Raw genomic sequence first — 21137 nt, 5'->3', positions numbered from 1 at the left:
GGTTTCTCCATTGCTTCTTTGTTTTTTATAGAAAAGTTAATTTATTGTAATCTTTAAAATATTTTTAAGATGATTTATTGTAGTTTATTTTTGTTAGTGCAGTAGCACTGTAAAATAATAAGATAAATCTCCTCACACCTGATCCCTCCCCTCCCCTCTCCTCCCCTCCCCACCCCACCCTTGTACTGTTCTGGTGCGTGTGCATTGCCTAACAAACTTACAGCAGGCTTCGCCACAGTAGTTTAGTTAGAGATATGTCAGTGCTGTCTGTCACTGGCTTTCATAAAAAAATTTTGTAGTCTCCTATTTAGAGTGTAGAACTTATTTACTAACATTTGCTGAATACATTGAAACACAGGATAAATGACACATAGTTCCTAAAAGTTGCTGAGTGTGTAAACTATTTGGATTACAAATGAAAACAGTCAGGGTGGATTCAGTTTGAATGATAGTGGTGGTGGAGACTGATATGAATCATGTAACCAAATATGGAATGGTAACAAAGTTCACTGAAGTAGAACTCAGTAGCAGTACATGTACATCCCTATACTCAGATCACAAGCAGATCAGTCATAACATGAACAATCTAAAGAACAACTTGTGTAGTGCAGAGTCATCTTCAATACTCCAGTTGACCTTGGAAAAGAACACATAGTTGGTGAGCAGAAAAGAAAGCCTGTGTCCACTTGAACTTAAATCAGCTGGCTTTTGAGCTCATGTGACATGGTGGCTGGAGATGCTACTCACGAAAACTCCAACAGATGTCAACATAATATTTAATGAGGCATGTCATTAGTATGGCATCACCTGTTGATATGCCTGGCAGTATTAAAACTAGTGTGTAGGAATGAACCTTACAAACGTAACTGCTTCTACTACTTTTGACTTAGAGACAAAAAAAATTTGCCATCTAAATACCATAATCTGTGGTTTTCATAAAATTTGGGGTGTAAATTGATGTGTAATCTACCTAAGCATTATTAGAGTTTAAACTGTGGAATTTATTATTCCATATGATGGCTGTGGTCATAGGAGCATGTGTTTTGGTGTCTGTATTGTTGTGTGCACGAATGTGCATACCATTGCTAGAAAAAGAGCTAGTGCTCAAAACCTCTGTTATGTATTTCTATGCCCCCTGCATTCATTCACTATAGGTGAATGGCTGCCTTTCCCTTACTTTATGTATGAACTTTAGTTTTATTTAACTAACAGTATAAGTGATTGGCTACTCAGTATGGCCCCCCACAAACCATGAACCTCACACATATCAGAAGAGTACGGTGCCTGCGGAGAGGCCAGAGCCAACTTAGCTATGGTAGCTTTACTGTATGGTTAAACAATGATGGCATTATCTTTGATAAAATATTCTAAAGGTAAAATACTCTTCCATTTGGATCTTCAGGTTGGGACTAGTTGGGACTATTTGCATAGGTAAATTAGTGAACATGTACAGTGAAACTGATTGTTTGAAGTTAGATGTAGTGGGAGATTACAGAGTTGGATGGCAGGAAGAACAAGTTTCAATATGAAATGAAACAAGGCTGTTGCAGGAGTAAGACTACCAATGAACTAGAAAACAGAAATGTAGGTGAACTTCTATCAAGGGTGGTTCATGCCAAACATCACCTCGTCCCTTTCTCCAGTGGACATGTTGCTCCATCCTCCGTTAAAACCCAGTGATATGTGCTGATGACATCTTTGCTATTGCTCTGCCTCACGCCAAAGTCAGTTTGTTGTGCAACACCTCCTTCCATGTCTTAATCAGACTAAGTGAGTTCTCAAGACTTACTAACAAGGGAACCTCCCCATCGCACCCCCCTCAGATTTAGTTATAAGTTGACACAGTGGATAGGCCTTGAGAAACTGAACACAGATCAATCGAGAAAACAGGAAGAAGTTGTGTGGAACTATGAAAAAAATAAGTAAAATATACAAACTGAGTAGTCCATGCCAACATAGGCAACATCAAGGACAGTGGGAGTCTAGGAGCGCCGTGGTCCCATGGTTAGCGAGAGCAGCTACGGAACGAGAGGTCCTAGGCTCAAGTCTTCCCTCGAGTGAGAAGATTAAGTTTTTATTTTCAGTTTATGTGACAAACTCTTATGTTTTCATCACTTTTTTGGGAGTGATTATCGCATCCACAAGAAAACCTTAATCGGGCAAGGTAGAAGAATCTTTTTACCCATTCGCTAAGTGTACAAGTTAGTTGGGTCGACAACACATTCCTGTCATGTGACGCACATGCCGTCACCAGTGTCGTGTAGAATATATCAGACGTGTTTTCCTGTGGAGGAATCGGTTGACCTATGACCTTGTGATCAAATGTTTTCGGTTCCGATTGGAGAGGCACGTCCTTTCGTCTACTAATCGCACGGTTTTGCGGTGCGGTCGCAAAACACAGACACTAAACTTATTACAGTGAACAGAGACGTCAATGAACGAACGGACAGATCATAACTTTGCGAAAATAAAGAATGTAAAATTTTCAGTCGAAGGAAGACTTGAACCAAGGACCTCTCATTCCGCAGTTCCTCACGCTAACCACAGGACCACAGCACTCCTGCGCTTAGATTCTCCTTGATGTTGCTTATGTTCCGCATGGACTACTCAGTTTGTATACTTTGCTTATTTTTTTCATAGTTCCACACAACTTCTTCCTGTTTTCTCGATTGATCTGTGTTCAGTTTTTCAAGGCCTATCCACTGTGCCAACTTATAACTAAATCTGAGGGGGGTGCGATGGGGAGGTTCCGTTGTAAGTAATGTAGCCACTATCATGATTGATGAAATCTTGATAGATTCTTTAATGACACAGTCTCAGAAGTTTGATGTCTGTGTCAGAAACTTAGTATGGTTGTAATCTGTTCAATTTAATTCTGACAAGCAATATTCCATTACTTCCAATGTGGCAAGACATATATAGGTCAGACAGTGCTTACTGTTGAAGGTAGTTGCAAGAACACTGACACCATACCAGACTGCAGTAGCATACTATCCTAACACATCGGCAGTTGCAGAACATTGTCTGTCACAATTACATGGAATGGGTTACAATAATAATAAGGTTCTGACACTTCTCAGACTGTGTCATTAAAGAAGCTATTGAGATTTGAGTAAGGAACCTTTGATCAGTCATGATAGTGGCTACATTGTTAGTAAGGGCTAGGAACCTGTGCTTAGTCCAATTAAAAAGATGAAAGAGATATCTCATATGAACTGACTTTGAGGGAAGGTAGAGCAGCAGCAGAAATGCCACTAGCTTGTGTCCCTGGGCAGGAACTGAGGATAGAGCACTGTGTTGCTGGGAGGAGGGGAGAGTGGCTGGTTGGTGGGAAGACAGGGGGAGGGGGGGAGGGGAGAGATGGGCCATGTCACAACAGGCCCTAAGCAGTCAGTTCATCAGTGCACCTGATGATGATATGATGGTGACATGGCTGATTGCCAAAATATAGTGGCTGTTAGATACAGCCATTCATCCATGAACTATCTCATCAACTTACTGAATAGTTTGTCATAGCCATGATAAAAAGTCTTGATCCACCACAATTACCCATATTTGTACGCCAAAAATGTCCACAGATGATGAAGAGATAGAAAGAAATGTACGATAAAATAAAAGAAATTATTTAATATATTAAGGAACATGAAAATTTAATCATGATAGCTGACTGAAATCCATTAGTAAGAAAAGGAAAAGAAGGAAAAAAGGAGGACATTGACTGATGAAAAGAAGCAAAAGGGGAAGCTGCACGAAATGTTTGTTTAAATTTCATGAAAGAAGATTGTGTTTTGGAAGAGATGTGTAGGCACATGAAGGTTTCAAACAGATTATATAATGGTAGGATACGGAAAAGACTTTAAACTGTAAAGCATTCCCAAGTGCAAATGTGGACTTTGACTAGAATTTATTCATTATGGATACAATTAAAACTGAAGAAACAGTGAAAAGGTAAGAAATTAAGGAAATGGAACATAGATAAATTGAAAGAACCATAGGCTAAAGTTTCCAAGGGATCATTAGAGAATGACTAATTGAAATGGGGAAGCAAATGAAGCAGAAGATGAATGGGTAGAGAAGAGGTAGCAAAGACAGTAGAAGAACAACTATCCATCAAAAAGAAATGAGATTGACAGAAAGTGCAAAATGGTGAAGCAAGAATGGTTGGAGGAGAATGCAATAATGGGAGACTGTTTTACCTTCAGAATATTTTTCCCAAGATTAATCCGTCATTGTTTAACCATACAGTAAAGCTACCATAGCTAAGTTGGATAATGTTATAAGGCCAGACTCTTGCCCCTTCAACTATCTACAATAGAACTATCCATATTTGTGAGATGTGCAGGCCACCCTATTACAGCATGGTTCCTGGTTTGTGGGAGGCTATACTCAATAGCCAAACACTTATTTTGTTAGTTAACATGCAAAATAATGGAAAGGCCACCACTCACCTATACTGGTTTGATGTATAGAGCACAGAAACATGTAACAGAAAACAGAAATACCAACAGCTTTTGAGCATTAACTACTTTTCTAGAAATAATATGAACATTCACACAATCACACAGACACCTGAATGCTCATTCCCCTGGCCACAACCATCATATGGAAGAAGGGAAAAAACACTTATTTTCAGCTGCATGGAAGAAACACACATGACAGTAGGAATAATAGATGCTATACATAGAGAAATTAAAAAAACCCTTGAGAAAAGGGACACAGTTTTATGAATATCAAGTGCTAAGATGGCAAGCCAGCACTGAGCCAAGAAGAGAAAGCTGTAAGGTAGAAGGAACATATAGAAGACTATACAAAAGAAACAAACTTAAGAAAATATCATGGAAAGAAAAGAGGAAATGGCTGAATATGAGATAGGGATGCGAAACTATGAGAAGAAATTGATAGAGCACAGCAAGATGTATTTCACAACAAGCTGTCTTGAGTGTACATAGAATTATTAATGAGGATCCTTAGTATAATCAATTATGCCAAAACTGTTCCACATGATGTGTATCATACATGAGACAGATGAAATAACTTCATGATTCAAGAAGAGTATGAAACTCCAAATACCAAAGAAGGCATGTTCTGACAAGCATTAGTATTTTTGAACCATTAATTTAAACACGTAGTCCAGTCACATTATTTGACCACCACCTATGTTGGCATCAATGTGCAATAACCACTCACAGGCAGCAGGTGGCACCACTTGCAGTGGAAGGTATATACAGTGCATTGATGTGACAGGGAAAACATGCAGTCATTGCCATAATGCAGAAACAGAGAAATTTATCTGATGTCCAAAAGGGCATGGTCACTGGCTTTCAGGCCAAGTGTGGAAGCATTTTTGAAATGGCTACATCTCTAAATTGTTTGTGTGCTACTGTGATTAAAGTATACCTTGCCTGGGAAAATGGCATTATCCAAACCCAATGCCGATATAACTGTAATGCACCATGGACCACAGATGACTGGGATGAACAATGGCTGCAGAGATATGTACAGATGAACAGACAAGCAACTGACCACCCAGATGAACCAAGGGGCTGCCAACAGTGTCTCCTCAATAACTGTTCAGCAAACATTACTGCATATGGGCCTCTGTATGGGAGAAAACTACAGGAGAACTTGGGGCAGAAGTCAGAGCCTGGACCTAATACAAGACTGAGCCAGACAGCAGATTCTGGTCATTGAACTGCACTATCAGCTCCCGTGTCAGATCTCAAGAGCTGAAATCAGGGCACAAGCTATGGACATTGGCCACAGCCGGCCATTGCTCCTGCTTGATCAGCGTCTCTCAGAAGCACCAAGACTTTGGTGACATTGTCCTGTGTGTCAGTGCCCTGGGCCAGCCTTCAAGAAGGCACGCTGGCTGGACTGCCTTCTGCGTCATTGACGATTACGCCAAACCCTAGTCATTGCGTTGTTCCACATGGTTCAATGATGCCAACAAATGCAGCCCTTCCATGAATTCAGTGCCGGGAAGCAGCATTTAAATGCTGGCCAAGCTGAGTATATCATGTTTGGCACATCAGGATGACATCTGGCGCCTGCTGTGTGTTTGCAGGGCATCCTTGCTGTGAACTCTGCCACCACCAGTCAGTGAAGAAGGGACCTCTGCCTGTCTGCCCAGCCAAGGCAGGCAACACAGCACCATTCGCCCATCCCTGCTCCTCACCATTGGTTGAGACTTCAGATCCGGCCACCAGCATTGCTGTGCCACTGGAACGATACGACCTTCCACATTAGAGACCACACAGGGCTGCATCTTGCCGCCTCAGCTTGCCTCAAATACTGGACATGCTAGCACAGTGCTCGGTCTCCCAAGCAGCAAATGCATGCTGCCTGCCATGCATCAGCGTCTGAAGCTACATATTCAGGATGTTATGATGGAATCTGAACAGTGCCAGGGAATGGAGCACCATCATAAGAGTGTCTGAATTGCATGAATTTGTAAAGAACTAATAAAGAGTTGTTGTATCTTTACCACGGCCTGCCTCTGCTGTTTCTACATCCCCCATCTTTGACAGGGAACACAACCCATGCCCAGAGAGCCAACCTCCTTTGCCTTTACACTGGTGTCAGAAGTGTCTCCTACCTTTACATTGGTGTCAGATGGACTGTTGAAGATGGACATGAAGTTTCAGAGGAAGCCACTCAGCCTGCAAGATCCAGGCAATCGCAGAGGGTGGGATTATTGGTAGTTGGGAGCTCCAATGTTAGGCGCGTTACGGGGCCCCGTAGGGACTTGGCTGACAAGAAGGATAAGGAAACCAATGTGCACTGCGTGTCATACTGGGTGGAGTCAATCCAAATGTGGAAAGGGTCCTCCTGGATGCCATGAAGAGCACAGGGTGCAGCCAACTGCAGGTGGTTGCTCACGTCGGTACCAGAGATTCTCTCTGGTTTCGAGGGGCCAACAGAAGTGGTAAAGGCTGCCAATCTTGCTTGCAAGATGAAAGCAGAGCTGACCATTTGCAGCAGTCGACAGGACCGATTGTGGACCTCTTGTATAGAGCCGAGTGGAGGGTCTGAATCAGAGGCTCGGACAGTTCTACAACCATGTAGGCTGCAGATTCCTCGACTAAGCCAAAGAGTGGTTGGGTTTCAGGTTCAGCTGAATAGGTCAGGTGTCCACTATATGCAGGAGGCAGCTACACAGGTAGCAGGGGCTGTGTGGCATGGACTGGGCGGTTTCTTAGGTTAGAGGGTCTCGGGAAAACACAAGAGGGGCTTAAGTCACAAAGGGTACAGGCTGAGCACAGGAAGAACGTAGATACAGGAACCATTGGTATAACAGTAGTAAAATGTCGTAGCTGCGTTGGGAGAGTACCAGAGCTCCAAGCACTAATGAAAAGCACTGATGCTCAAATCATTATAGGCACTGAAAGCTGGCTAAAGCTGGATATACCATAAGCTCAGCCAAAATTTTTGAGAAGAACCTAACTGTGTTCCGAAAGGATAGGCTAAACAGGGTTGGCGGTGGCGTGTTTGTTGCTGTCAGAAGTAGTTTATCTTGTCGCCAAATTGAAGTAGAAACTTCCTGTGAGTTAGTATGTGCAGAGGTCATTGTTGGCAACCAGAATAAAATAATAATTGGATCCTTTCATCGACTTTCCAATTCAGATGATTCAGTTGCTGAAATGTTCAAAGAAAACTTAAGTTTGATTTCAAACATGTACCCGACTCATAGAATAATAGTTGGTGGTGACTTTAATTTACCCTCGATATGTTGACGAAAATACATGTTTAATTCTGGAGGTATGCATAAAATATCATCTGAAATTGTGCTAAATGCATTCTCTGAAAATAATTTCAAGCAGTTAGTTCATGAGCCCACGCAAATAGTGAATGGTTGTAAAAACACACTTGACCTCTTAGCAACAAATAATCCTGAGTTAATAACAAGCATCAAAACCGATTCAGGGATTAGTGAACACAGAGTTGTCGTAGCGAGATTGAACATTGCAATCACCAAATCCTCGAAAAATAAGTGAAAAATACACCTATTCAAAAAAGCAGATAAAAATTCACTTGACGCCTCCCAGAGAGACAATCTCCAGTCATTTCAAATTAATAATATAAGTGTAGACAAAATGTGGCTTAAATTCAAAGAAATAGTATCAGCAGCAATTGAGAGCTTTATACCGAATAAATTAACAAACAACAGAGCTGATCCTCCTTGGTACACAAAATGGGTTAGAACACTGTTGCAGAAACAACGAAACAAATGAGCCAAATTCAAACAGTTGCAAAATCCCCAAAATTTGCGATCTTTTACAGAAGCACAAAATATAGCACGGACTTCAATGTAAGATGCCTATAACAGTTTCCACAACAAACGTTTGTCTCAAAATCTGGCAGAAAATACAAAGAGATTCTGGTCATATGTGAAGTATGTTAGTGGCAAGAAACAATCAATGCCTTCTCTGCACAATAGCAATGGAGATATTATCAAAGACAGTGTTGCCAAAGCAGAGTTACTAAACACAGCCTTCCAAAATGCCTTCACAAAAGAAGACGAAGTAAATATTCCAGAACTCGAATTGACAACAGCTGCCAACATGAGTAACTTAGAAGTAAATATCCTTGCAGCGCGGGATTTACCGAGTGGTCTAGGCACTGCTGTCATGGACTGTGCGGATGGTCCCGGCGGAGGTTCGAGTCCTCCCTCGGGCATGGGTGTGTGTGTTTGTCCTTGGGATAATTTAGGTTAAGTAGTGTGTAAGGTTAAGGACTGATGGCCTTAGCAGTTAAGTCCCATAAGATTTCAGACAGATTTGAACATTTAGCCAGCTGGAGTGGCCGAGCGGTTCTAGGCACTTCAGTCTGGAACCGCACGACCGCTATGGTCACAGGTTCGAATCCTGCCTCAGGCATGGATGTGTGTGATGTCCTTAGGTTAGTTAGGTTTAAGTAGTTCTAAGTTCTAGGGCACTGATGATCTCAGAAGTTAAGTCCCATAGTGCTCAGAGCCAAATATCCCCGGAGTAGTGAAGCAACTTAAATCACTTAATAAAAGCAAGTCTTCTCGTCCAGACTGTATACCAATTAGGTTCCTTTCCAAGTATGCTGATGTAAAAGCTCCATACTTAACAATCATATACAACTCTTTGATCAATGAAAGATCCGTACCCAAAGACTGGAAAGTTGCACAGGTCACACCAATATTCAAGAAAGGTAGTAGGAGTAATACACTAAATTACAGGCCCAAATCATTAATGACAATATGCAGCAGGATTTTAGAACATATATTCTGTTCGAAAATTATGAATTACCTTGAAGAAAACAGTCTATTGACACACAGTCAACATGGGTTTAGAAAACATCGTTCCTGTGAAACACGACTAGCTCTTTATTCACATGAAGTGCTGAGTGTTATTGACAAGGTATTTCAGATCAATTCCGTATTCCTGGAGTTTCCGAAGGCTTTTGACACTGTACCACACAAGCGTCTCATAGTGAAATTGCGTGCTTATGGAATATCATCTCAGTTATGTGACTGGATTTGTGATTTCCTATCAGAGAGGTCACAGTTCGTAGTAAATGATGAAAAGTCATTGAGTAAAACAGAAGTGAATTCTGGTGTTCCCCAAGGTAGTGTTATAGGCCCTTTGCTGTTCCTTATTTATATAAACAATTTTGGAGACAATCTGATCAGCTGTCTTCGGTTGTTTGCAGATGACACTGTTGTTTATCAACTAATTAAGTCATCAGAAGATCAAAACGAACTGCAAAAGGATTTAGAAAAGATATCTGAATGGTGCGAAAAGTGGCAGTCGACCCTAAATAGCAAAAAGTGTGAGGTCATCCACATGAGTACTAAAAGGAATTCATTAAACTTCGGTTACACGATAAATCAGTCTAATCTAGAAGCTGTAAATTCAACTAAATTCCTAGGTATTACAATTACAAACAATTTAATTTGGAAGGAACACAGAGAAAATGTTGTGGGGAAGGCTAACCAAAGATTGTGTTTTATTGACAGGACACTTAGAAAATATAACAGACCTACTAAGGAGACTGCCTACACTACACTTGTACGTCCTCTTTTAGAATACTGCTATGCGGTGTGGGATCCTTACCAGTTAGGACTGATGGAGTACATCGAAAAAGTTCAAAGAAAGGCAGCACATTACGTATTATTGTGAAATATAGGAGAGAATGTCACAGAAATGATACAGGATTTGGGCTGGAAATCATTAAAAGAAAGGCATTTTTCGTTGCGAAGGAATCTTCCCATGAAATTCCAATCACCAACCTTCTCCTCCGAATGCAAAAATATTTTGTTGACATCGACCTACATAGGGAGGAATGATCACCACAATAAAATAAGGGAAACCAGAGCTTGTACAGAAAGATATACGTGTTTATTCTTTCCATGCGCTATATGAGATTGGAATAATAGAGAATTGTGAAGGTGGTTTGATGAACCCTCTGCCAGGCACTTAAATGTGATTTGCAGAGTATCCATGTAGATGTAGCTGTAGATGTAGATGAAGATGGACAACTTTAAAGACAGCAGTTAGTGCCATAGTTTATAGCAGCAGCTTTCTGAAGGGGACAGGGAAGTTGTCAGATGGAAGACAGAGATCGCAGGAAGGTGGGACAGCAAGAGATGTAAGTAGCGACACAAAACTTTTTACATTCGCTCATGGGATTCCCCACATCTTTTGGTTTGCCCTATCGCTACTTTTTTTCATAATATCGGAGCCAGATACCACTTTGGTGTTCAGTAAGGGACCGAGGGCTTAACCATTAACTCCAGTAATATGCACCCAGAGCAATTTACCAGGGCACTCCGCCAGGTGCACTGATCTACATCCCATAGTATATTGGGCTTGTCATAAAAAAGGACATTATGCCATGCAGTGCAGAAACTGTGCCTGGCTGAGGTATGGAAAACTTTGGGTACCCCATAAACAACAGTGATTTTTTTAGGTTAAGCCAGAAGAGGCATAAGAATTATTGCTGTAAATATAGAATTATATAGAGTAAATATTTTATGATGAGGAAGGATGATGTATGCATGTATACTAGTATTTAGAGATAGGCATAATGTAAGACTCAAGTTCACGGCTAAGCCAGGAATATTAGGAGATGTAATCAGGAGAAAGTGATGCGCAAGGAAAACAGTTAGCTACGTAGTTCATTAAGATAGGATGAAGCCATGGTACCGTGCTGATGGATTAGGACCAGATTAAAGAGTCACAGTGGTATTATTTGGTTAGTTTTCATTGATTTCACATCATGCGTTTATTGTCTCAAAACTGCCGAAGTGCTGAGATACCACGCAGATGTGAGATGTTTCATTGGCCATGATGTTATCAGTTAAACTGCACCTGGCACCTCGAGAAGCAATGTTCATGAAGAAGTGACATTGTGGGACAATCTACCCAATGTTGGAAGAGATGTGCATATTAAGGAATTAAAGGGATTTTTTATTCTATGACACAGGTGAGGCTGATATAGTGCCTGAGGCTGGGAAAATGTCAAGTTTGTGTACAGCACAGATGCATCCATTATACTACCTGTAGCTGGGTCAGTGGATTTGGAGAGCTCTTGAAGTGAGGCCACTGGATTACTTGTTTGTGGAGCTGTTGAGATTTTTTTGTGAAGTATTGGAGATGTAAGTTAGAATTAACTATAATGGGGTATCACGTACTTTTATTGATGTATTGTAAGGATGTAAGTTCAGAAAGATTCCCAGGCCATGGTGTCCTGAAGCCACAACCAAAGCTATGTTGTCATAGATCTCCAACTATTATAAATAAATTTTTCCGAATAGCCAAAGTATAAGAATGTACCACAAAAGGACAGTGTGCAAACCACAGAGTTCACACAGGCCAGTATTGCTAAGCAATATGGCAGTGCAAAAATCATTCTGTTTGCATAGGTCACTTTGTTCCACCTAGGTTAGATTTGATTATTTGCTGGGTCACAGTGATAAAGTAGCAGTATAATTAAAGGAAAGAGAATTGTACAGGTCTTCATGTATGTGTTTTTTTATGTTTGTCCTGGATAATGGGTCTATTGTCTATGTACTTTGTACTATAGCTGAATGTAATGTAACTAATAAGCAAATGTGGGATATGTATATTTAATATGCAGAAAATAAAAAGTTTAGGACACCTCCCTGATTCCCATTATCCCCCCATGAGAGGAATGACATAGCTGTAGCTCCTAATAGGACTGAAGGTGAACTAAAGTAACCAGTGTGCAAATGAGAACACATCACCTCAGAGGTGATGAAACGGTGAAGATAGTGCTAGTGAAGACAGACAAGTAGTGTACCACAAGATACTGTTAGAGGAGAAGCAAATACAAATTGTAAAAGTGTAAATTATCTGGTTATTTTATTTCAGTAAAATTTCAACACACAGGGTAGGAGATCATAACAGGAGAAAATTATAGGAGAACTTGGAGCAGAAGTCAGAGCCCAGAACTGCAATGAGGCCACAGCCAGACAACAGATTCTAGTCACTGAACTGCATGATTGTCTGGCATAGTACCAGTCCACAAACACCAAAATCAGGCCATCACTCCTGCATTATCAGCATCCCTCAGCAGCAGCAAGACTTCTGTGACACTGTCCTGGGTGTCAATGCAATGCCCTGGGACAGCCCTCAAGAAGCCATGCTGCCTCGACTGACTTCCATGTCACTGATCATTATGCCAGACCCTAATCATTGTACCGTTCCAGATGATTCACTATGTCCCACAAATGCAACCTTCCCGTGACTTCAGCACCAGGAACCAGCATTCAAACACTGGTCCAACTGAGTACGTCACATTTGCCACAGCAGGGCCATACTAGGCACCTGCTGTGTGTCAGCCAGGGATCCTCGCTGGGAATTCTGCCTCTAACGGTCCATGAAGGAGGGATCTGTGCCTATCTGCCCACCTGTGCTCCTCACCATCAGTTCAGACTTTGACTCCAGGCACTGCCAACACTATGCTGCTGGGATGACATCACCTTCTGCATTAGAGGAGACCAGGTTGATGGCCTTGACCGCAGAGCGGCCACATCTCACTGCCTCAGCTCACCTCAGATACTGAAGACACGTGTGCAGCACTCTGTCTCCCAAGTAGTGCATGCTTGACACCTGCCATGCGTCAACGTCTACAGCTGTGAGTCCAGAATATTGCAAGGGAACTCTGGACCATGCCAGAGAACGAAGCACCATCAGATGAGTGTATGAACTGTATGAATTAGTGAAGAACTAATAAACAGTTGTCGTATCTATACCAGGACCTGCCCGTGCTGCTGTCCACAGGCCTCATCTTCGACAGAGAATTCAGCCCACGCCCAGACAGCATACTACCTCTCTCGCCTTTACACCTCCTCAACAGGCATCTGGTTCATGCACCCATCCTGACTGCTGTTCATTGGCTGGAAATTTCAGATCAGTGCCGTGACTGGACATCCATAGGGTGGTGACAAATGGTCTCTTCAGATAAATCACGTTTTATGTTCCATCAGTCAGATGGCCATTGGCATGTAACATGTGAAAGAAACAATTGTCAGAAGAGACCTGGCCAGAGGATAGAGTGCCGTTCACTGGGGAATGTTTTTGTTGCATTCCCTGGGTGATTTTATCATTCTGGAAGGCACACTGGATCAACACAAGAATGTATCTATCCTTGGGGACCAAATTCACCCCTCCTTGCAATTTGTTTTTTTGTGGCATGATGGTATCTGCTAGCAGGACAATGCAACATGTCACATAGCCTGCAGTGTATGTTTGCAGTTTCAAGAGCACCAGGTTGAGCTTACTGTGGTTCTCTGGCCAACAAACTTCTAGATTGAACCCAAATGAGAATATGTGGACCATCTCAGTTGGGCTGTGTACACCATAGATCCTCAACCAAGAAACAGCACAACTGGCCACAGCAATGGAATTAGCATGGCTCCACATCCCTGTCCGTACCATCCAGAACCTCTGTCTCTCTATTCTTGCTTGTCTCACAGTGATGCACACTGCAAAATGTGTTTTCATGCTTTTGACAGGTGGTCACATTAATATGACTGGACAGTGTACCAACATAAATCATTTATGGAAGAGTGGAAAATTGGTAGAAGCTGACCTGAGGGAAGATCAGTTAGGGTTCAGGACAAATGTATGAACACACAAGGCTGTACTAATACAGTGACGTATCTTAGAAGATTTGAAAGAAGCAAACCTATATTTATATCATTTGTAGAACCTGCATGTACATCCATTCTCCACATGTCATCGCACAGTATTTGGCGGTGGTACCCTGTACCAGTTTCCTGTCCCACTCAAAAATAGAGCGAGGGAAAAAAGACCGTCTATATGCCTCAGCATTAGCCCTAATTTCTCATATCTTATCTTCATGATCCTTACATGGAACATTTGTTGGTGGCGGTAGAATTGTTCTGCTTCAAGTACTGGTTCTCCAAATTTTCTCAACAGTATTCCTTGAAAAAATGTGACCTTCCCTCCATGGGTTCCCATTTGACTTCCCAAAGCATCTCCATAATAGTTGCATGTTTTTAAAAGCTGTCGGTAACAAGCTAGTAGCCTAGTGTTTAAATGTCTTCCTTTAATCCAACCTGGTGTGTATCCCAAACACTCAAGCAGTACTCAAGAACAGGTCACACTGGTGTCTTGTATGCTGTCTTCTTTCCAGATGAACCACACTTATCTAAAATACTCCCAATAAAGTGAAGCTGGCCATTTGCCTACCACACCATAATCCTCACATGCTTGTTCCATTTCACATCACTTTGAAACATTATGCCCAGATATTTAAATGATGTGACTATGTCAAGCATGACACTAATAAAGCTGTATCAATATATTATGGGTTTGTTTTTCCTACTCACCTGCATTAACTTACATTTTTATACATTTAGAGCTAGCTGCCATTCATCAAACACTACAGGAAGATGAGTTGCAGAAAGAACTAGGTATTACTGAGCAAGCAGCAGCAGCTAATGGATACAGGACACAAGATGTTACACGTATGTTTAACAAGATCAAAAACAAATCTGCGGGCATCAGTAGCGATTCTAGGAAAATTAAAGTTAAGAAGAAGTTTGTCACCCTGACATACAAAGGGCGTGTGTCGGAAAGAATTGCTTAATGCTTTCCAAAAAACATCGCAGTGGCATTTCAGAACGAAGGGCAAATGGCACATAGATTAAGGCATAAACCAGCAATGACGAAACAAATGAAATACAATAATTCTGGAGTATATAAGATTAAATGTGCTGAATGTGACAGTTATTATATAGGACAAACAGGGTGAAATTTTGAAATTTGATACAGGGAACATTGCAGTCATAGCAATCGAACAGCATTTGGAACACATGTAAAAGAGAGTAGACATGAAGTGAGTAATATAAATGAACAAATGGAGGTGCTACATAAAGATGCAAAAAGTCTCTATCTCAACATGCTTGAAGAGATTGAAAAATACGCACATCAAAGAAAAACCCCAGGCCTACTACTTAATGAGCAAAATGATTTTATGCACAGGAATTATGAGATTTTTAAAGACCTGTTTTAGGCTTACTCTTGAATGCAACAGCATGCCCCAGTAAGAAACAGCTACAGCGGAACGGCCCTCAGCGTACTGGCGGCGAGGTGAATTGGGCGCGGCGCAAGACGACTTGCCATGGCGTTGTATACATTCTGACATAGGGAAATCCACTCCACCACCAATCAAAAACAAAGAAGAGCAAATGCACATTTTCGGAAGAATATCTACATTTTAATTATATTTTATGTTTCTTTATAAAGAAATTTTAAATTAATGTAAAAATTTTTCGTTTCATGGTCCACTCAAAAAGATTATTAATATGTTATTACCTTAAAAATTGTTTTATTAAAAAGAATATTCGCCATTAATATATACGGCGAAATAATAACAGATGCACAATTGTTATAGGTAGAGGGCACTTTTTACTGTTACCAATCAGTTTACTCTTAAATACTGCGGTATAATGTTTTAACAGATTGAAATTTACTTTACTTATGACAGTGAACTGTGTGTTCTGTACGGACAAGTTACTCTGTAACTACATCATATGGTATGTTGGCATTTAATACGTTCCAAAATTTCTTTTTGTAAACTAAGATATTTTTATCACTAACTGTATCTCTCTTATTAATTACATTTTTAACATTGTCTAACAGATCTGAAGATGGACAGCTAGCCCGAAACCGATAATTGAAAATAAAGAATAGCGATCGAAGACTGAAATGCCATATTTTACTCTTGTCTCTGATGAACGCTTGCTGTTGATGACAGCATACTGGGTTCTATTACTTAAGAAGTCTTTGAGACACTAACATATCTGAGAACCTATTCAGCGCGCACATACCTTCATTAACAGTCTACAGTGGTGCAGCATGCCAAATGCTTAGGGTTGGAAAACACTTTTGACAGTGTTGACTGGATACACTCTTCAAAATTATGAAGTTATATGGAGTAAATTACAGGTAACGAGTTGTTAACTTGTACAGAAACCAAACTGAATTTGTAACAGCTGAAAGACATGACAGAAAGGAAGCAACTGAGAATGGAATGAGATTTTAACTTATCCAATTTTGTTTTTAATTTGATAGTAGAGAAAAATGTAATAGACACAAAGAAGACTTTTGGAAAAGAAAATTATTGGAGAAGAAATAAAAATTTTGAAGTGTATGCTTATGAAACAGTAAGTCTGTTAGAAATGGAAAATGACGCAGAAAAACAGTTGAAAGGAAAAAGTGGTTATAAAATGAACATCAAAAAAAGCAGAACAGTGACAGTCGAAAGGAAAAAGTGGTTATAAAATGAACATCAAAAAAATCAGAACAGTGATACACAAGTGTAGTAAAATTACACTGAGTGATGCCGAGGGAAATAAATCAGTAACTGGAACACTAAAATAATAGATAAGTTTTGCTATTTGGCCAGAAAAACAACTAACCATAGTCAGAGCAAAGAGGACATGAAATGCAACCTGACAATAGCAAGAAAAGCTTTTCTGAAAAAGAAAAATATATTAACATCTGATACAAACTAAACTATTAGAAAAACTGCTCTAATACTTTTGGAATGCACCCTTATATAGAAGTGAAACACAGATGATAAACAGTACAAACTGGAATACAACAGACAATTTTGAAATACAATACCACAGAGGAATGATAAGGACTGTAAAGGTAGATTGGATAAAAAATGAGCATTGAATCAAATTGGGTGGGGGGGGGGGGGGGGGGGAAGGAAATTACAGCACTTCTTGACTAAAAGGTGTGGTAGTTTTGTAGGACACATCCTGAAGCACCAGGAAATAGTTAATTTGGTAATGACAGAATTTGTGGAGGGTAAAAGTTGTAGGAAGAGACAATAGCTTGACAACAGTAAGCAGATTCAAGTGCATGTAGGTTGCAATAGTTATGCAAAGATAAAGAGACTAGTACAGGAAAGACTTGTGTGAAGAGCTGCACCAAACAAGCTTTCAGGCCAAAGACCACAGGAACACATTGACTGTAACATATGACAGTGTTTTTTTTACATATATGGTCCCTTAAACACAAACATATCAGTTTCACAACTATTAATTTTTATGCCATTTCAAACACCTGATGTTCTTTATCTATTTACACTTTTCCATACTGTACCTTCCTCAAGGTTCTCTTTCATGATGGGTACTATGTAATGTGATGAACAAATTAAGAAGAAGCATTTTCCATTGAAAATAAAATGTTATTTTAATAATTAATACTGACTGCGGTGTATTTCAGAAATGGTACAATGATGGGCCACCAAAAGTTTTCTGGATGTCAGCACTGTTTTCTACACATCGCTTTCTCAGTACGCTGACATGGAATTATTCATGTAAAAATGACATTCCATTCAATAAGTTGTCAATTGATTGTTCACTTACACCACAGTCAGATGTAGATGAATCTCATTCTGATGGCGTCCGCATATCTGGCCTGTTTCTAGAAGGAGCAAAGTGGGACAGTGAGAAGTAAGGATAAAATTACTTTTCTTTCAAGTTTTGTCTTTTATATTTTTTGTGCTTTATATTAATTTATATTTCACACGCAGGTGCCACTATTATTAGCATATATACAGGGCTATTACAAATGATTGAAGCTTGTAATGTGGTCTACTGTTTCTATTTGTTGTTTGCAAAGTCTGCATTTATCTGTTGTGAGATTGGGATCTTTAATAATATGCTTGCTGTAATATCTGGTGTTTATTGTTTGATCCTGTATTGCAATCATGAATCCTTCCATCTCACTGTATATATTGCCTTTTCTTAGCCATGCGTTGGATGCGTCTTGATCGATGTGTGGCTGTGTTAGATGATATGGGTGCTTACCATGTAGTGTTTTCTTTTTCCAGTTTCCTTTCTTTGTATCTCTTGATGTTATGTGATCTAAAGGGTTGTAGAAGTGGTTATGAAATTGCAATGGAGTAGCCGATGTATTTATATGAGTGATTGCTTTGTGTATTTTGCTAGTTTCTGCTCGTTCCGTAAAGAATTTTCTTAAATTGTCTACCTGTCCATAATGTAGTCAATATAATAGAGGGAAACATTCCACGTGGGAAAAATTATATATAAAAACAAAGATGAGGTGACTTACCGAACGAAAGCACTGGCAGGTCGATAGACACACAAGCAAACACAAACATACACACAAAATTCTAGCTTTTGCAACCAACGGTTGCCTCATCAGGAAAGAGGGAAGGAGAGGGAAAGATGAAAGGATGTGGGTTTTAAGGGAGAGGGTAAGGAGTCATTCCAATCCCGGGAGCGGAAAGACTTACCTTAGTGGGAAAAAAGGACAGGTATACACTCGCACACACACACATATCCATCCACACATACAGACACGTATGTGTGGATGGATATGTGTGTGTGTGTGCGAGTGTATACCTGTCCTTTTTTCCCACTAAGGTAAGTCTTTCCGCTCCCGGGATTGGAATGACTCCTTACCCTCTCCCTTAAAACCCACATCCTTTCGTCTTTCCCTCTCCTTCTCTCTTTCCTGATGAGGCAACCGTTGGTTGTGAAAGCTAGAATTTTGTGTGTATGTTTGTGTTTGCTTGTGTGTCTATCGACCTGTCAGCGCTTTCGTTCGGTAAGTCACCTCATCTTTGTTTTTATATATAATTTGTCCATAATGTAGGTTTTTTATGTCGATAAATCCCCTTCCTCCTTCCTTTCTGCTTAATGTGAATCTTTCTGTTGCTGAATGTATGTGATGTATTCTATATTTGTGGCATTGTGATCGTGTAAGTGTATTGAGTGCTTCTAGGTCTGTGTTCCTCCATTTCACTACTCCAAATGAGTAGGTCAATATTGGTATAGCATAGGTATTTATAGCTTTTGTCTTGTTTCTTGCTGTCAATTCTGTTTTCAGTATTTTTGTTAGTCTTTGTCTATATTTTTCTTTTAGTTCTTCTTTAATATTTGTATTATCTATTCCTATTTTTTGTCTGTATCCTAGATATTTATAGGCATCTGTTTTTTCCATCGCTTCTATGCAGTCGCTGTGGTTATCCAATATGTAATCTTCTTGTTTAGTGTGTTTTCCCTTGACTATGCTATTTTTCTTACATTTGTCTGTTCAAAAGCCATATTTATATCATTGCTGAATATTTCTGTTATCTTTAGTAATTGGTTGAGTTGTTGATTTGTTGCTGCCAGTAGTTTTAAATCATCCATGTATAGCAAATGTGTGATTTTGTGTGGGTATGTTCCAGTAATATTGTATCCATAATTTGTATTATTTAGCATGTTGGATAGTGGGTTCAGAGCAAGGCAGAACCAGAAAGGACTTAATGAGTCTCCTTGGTATATTCCACGCTTAATCTGTATTGGCTGTGATGTGATATTATCTGAATTTGTTTGGATATTAAGTGTGCTTTTCCAATTTTTCATTACTATGTTTAGGAACTGTATTAATTTAGGATTTACTTTGTATATTTTCAATATCTGTAGTAACCATGAGTGGGGTACACTATCAAAAGCTTTTTGGTAATCAATGTATGCATAGTGCAGCGACCTTTGTTTTGTTTTAGCTTGATATGTCACCTCTGTATCTATTATCAGTTGCTCTTTACATCCTCGTGCTCCTTTGCAGCAGCCTTTTTGTTCTTCATTTATAATTTTGTTCTGTGTTGTATGTGTCATTAATTTCTGTGTAATGACTGAAGTTAATATATTGTAGATTGTTGGCAGGCATGTTATGGTGCGATATTTTGCTGGGTTTGCTGTGTCTGCTTGATCTTTAGGTTTCAGATAAGTTATTCCTTGTGTAAGTGTATCAGGGACTGTGTATGGGTCTGCAATGTAATTGTTAAATAATTTAGTTAGATGTGAATGTGTTGAGGTGAACTTCTTTAGCCAGAAATTTGCTATTTTATCGTTTCCAGGGGCTTTCCAATTATGCATAGAATTATTTGCTCGGGTGACTTCATGTTGCAAAATTATCACTTCAGGCATTTGTGGTATCATCTTGTATGAGTCTGTTTCTGCTTGTATCCACCGTGCATGTCTGTTATGTTGTACCGGGTTTGACCATATGTTGCTCCAGAAGTATTCCATGTCTGTTATGTTTGGTGGATTGTCTATTTTATTGTGTGTGTTATCTATTGTCTGGTAAAATTTGGTTTGTGTTGAATGTTTGGTTTTGTTCCCTTATATTATCACTTTTTTTGTATCTTCTAAGTCGTTTGGCCAATGCTTGTAATTTCTGCTTCTTTTCATCTAATTGCTCTATTGCTTCTTGTTGTGAGATTTTGCCTAACCTTTTTCATTTTTTGTCTGATATTTCATTTCTTATAAATTGTGGAAAAACTATTCTGTGCAAAGAAATTTTGGAAAAATTTGACAAACTACAAGGGCAGACACACATACCCATAACACTACCAGTGAAGGAAGAGACAGGAAAGTCTCCACTGTGCCACATAAAAGAAAGAGAAACAACCCCATCACCAACAGAAGCAGACCCACAAACCTCACCATGCCCGATAGAGGAAAAAGAAGCAACATCATCAGCAACAGAAGAGGACCCACTACCCCCACCCCCAAAAGAGGAACAGATAACGCAAACAACAGGAAAAGAAGTAAGGTCATCAGAGACCCGACAGATAAGATATAGGAG

The 21137-nt window shown here is 39.9% G+C and overlaps 1 protein-coding gene across 1 annotated transcript in view; it reads left to right on the top strand.

Moving 5' to 3' along the window:
• LOC124613409 (dynein axonemal heavy chain 7-like) overlaps positions 1 to 21137 on the top strand; it is a 755469-nt gene that overhangs the window by 705920 nt on the left and 28412 nt on the right. The window contains exon 37 of the mRNA XM_047142112.1: positions 17760 to 17989. Within this exon, the coding sequence (XP_046998068.1) occupies positions 17760 to 17989 (230 nt within the window). The remainder of the gene's footprint in view (positions 1 to 17759; positions 17990 to 21137) is intronic.

Source organism: Schistocerca americana, chromosome 4, assembly GCF_021461395.2.
Source record: "Schistocerca americana isolate TAMUIC-IGC-003095 chromosome 4, iqSchAmer2.1, whole genome shotgun sequence".
NCBI lineage: Eukaryota > Metazoa > Arthropoda > Insecta > Orthoptera > Acrididae > Schistocerca > Schistocerca americana.
The sequence above is the reverse complement of the archived record's forward strand: the minus strand, read 5'-3'. Positions and strand labels throughout refer to the sequence as shown.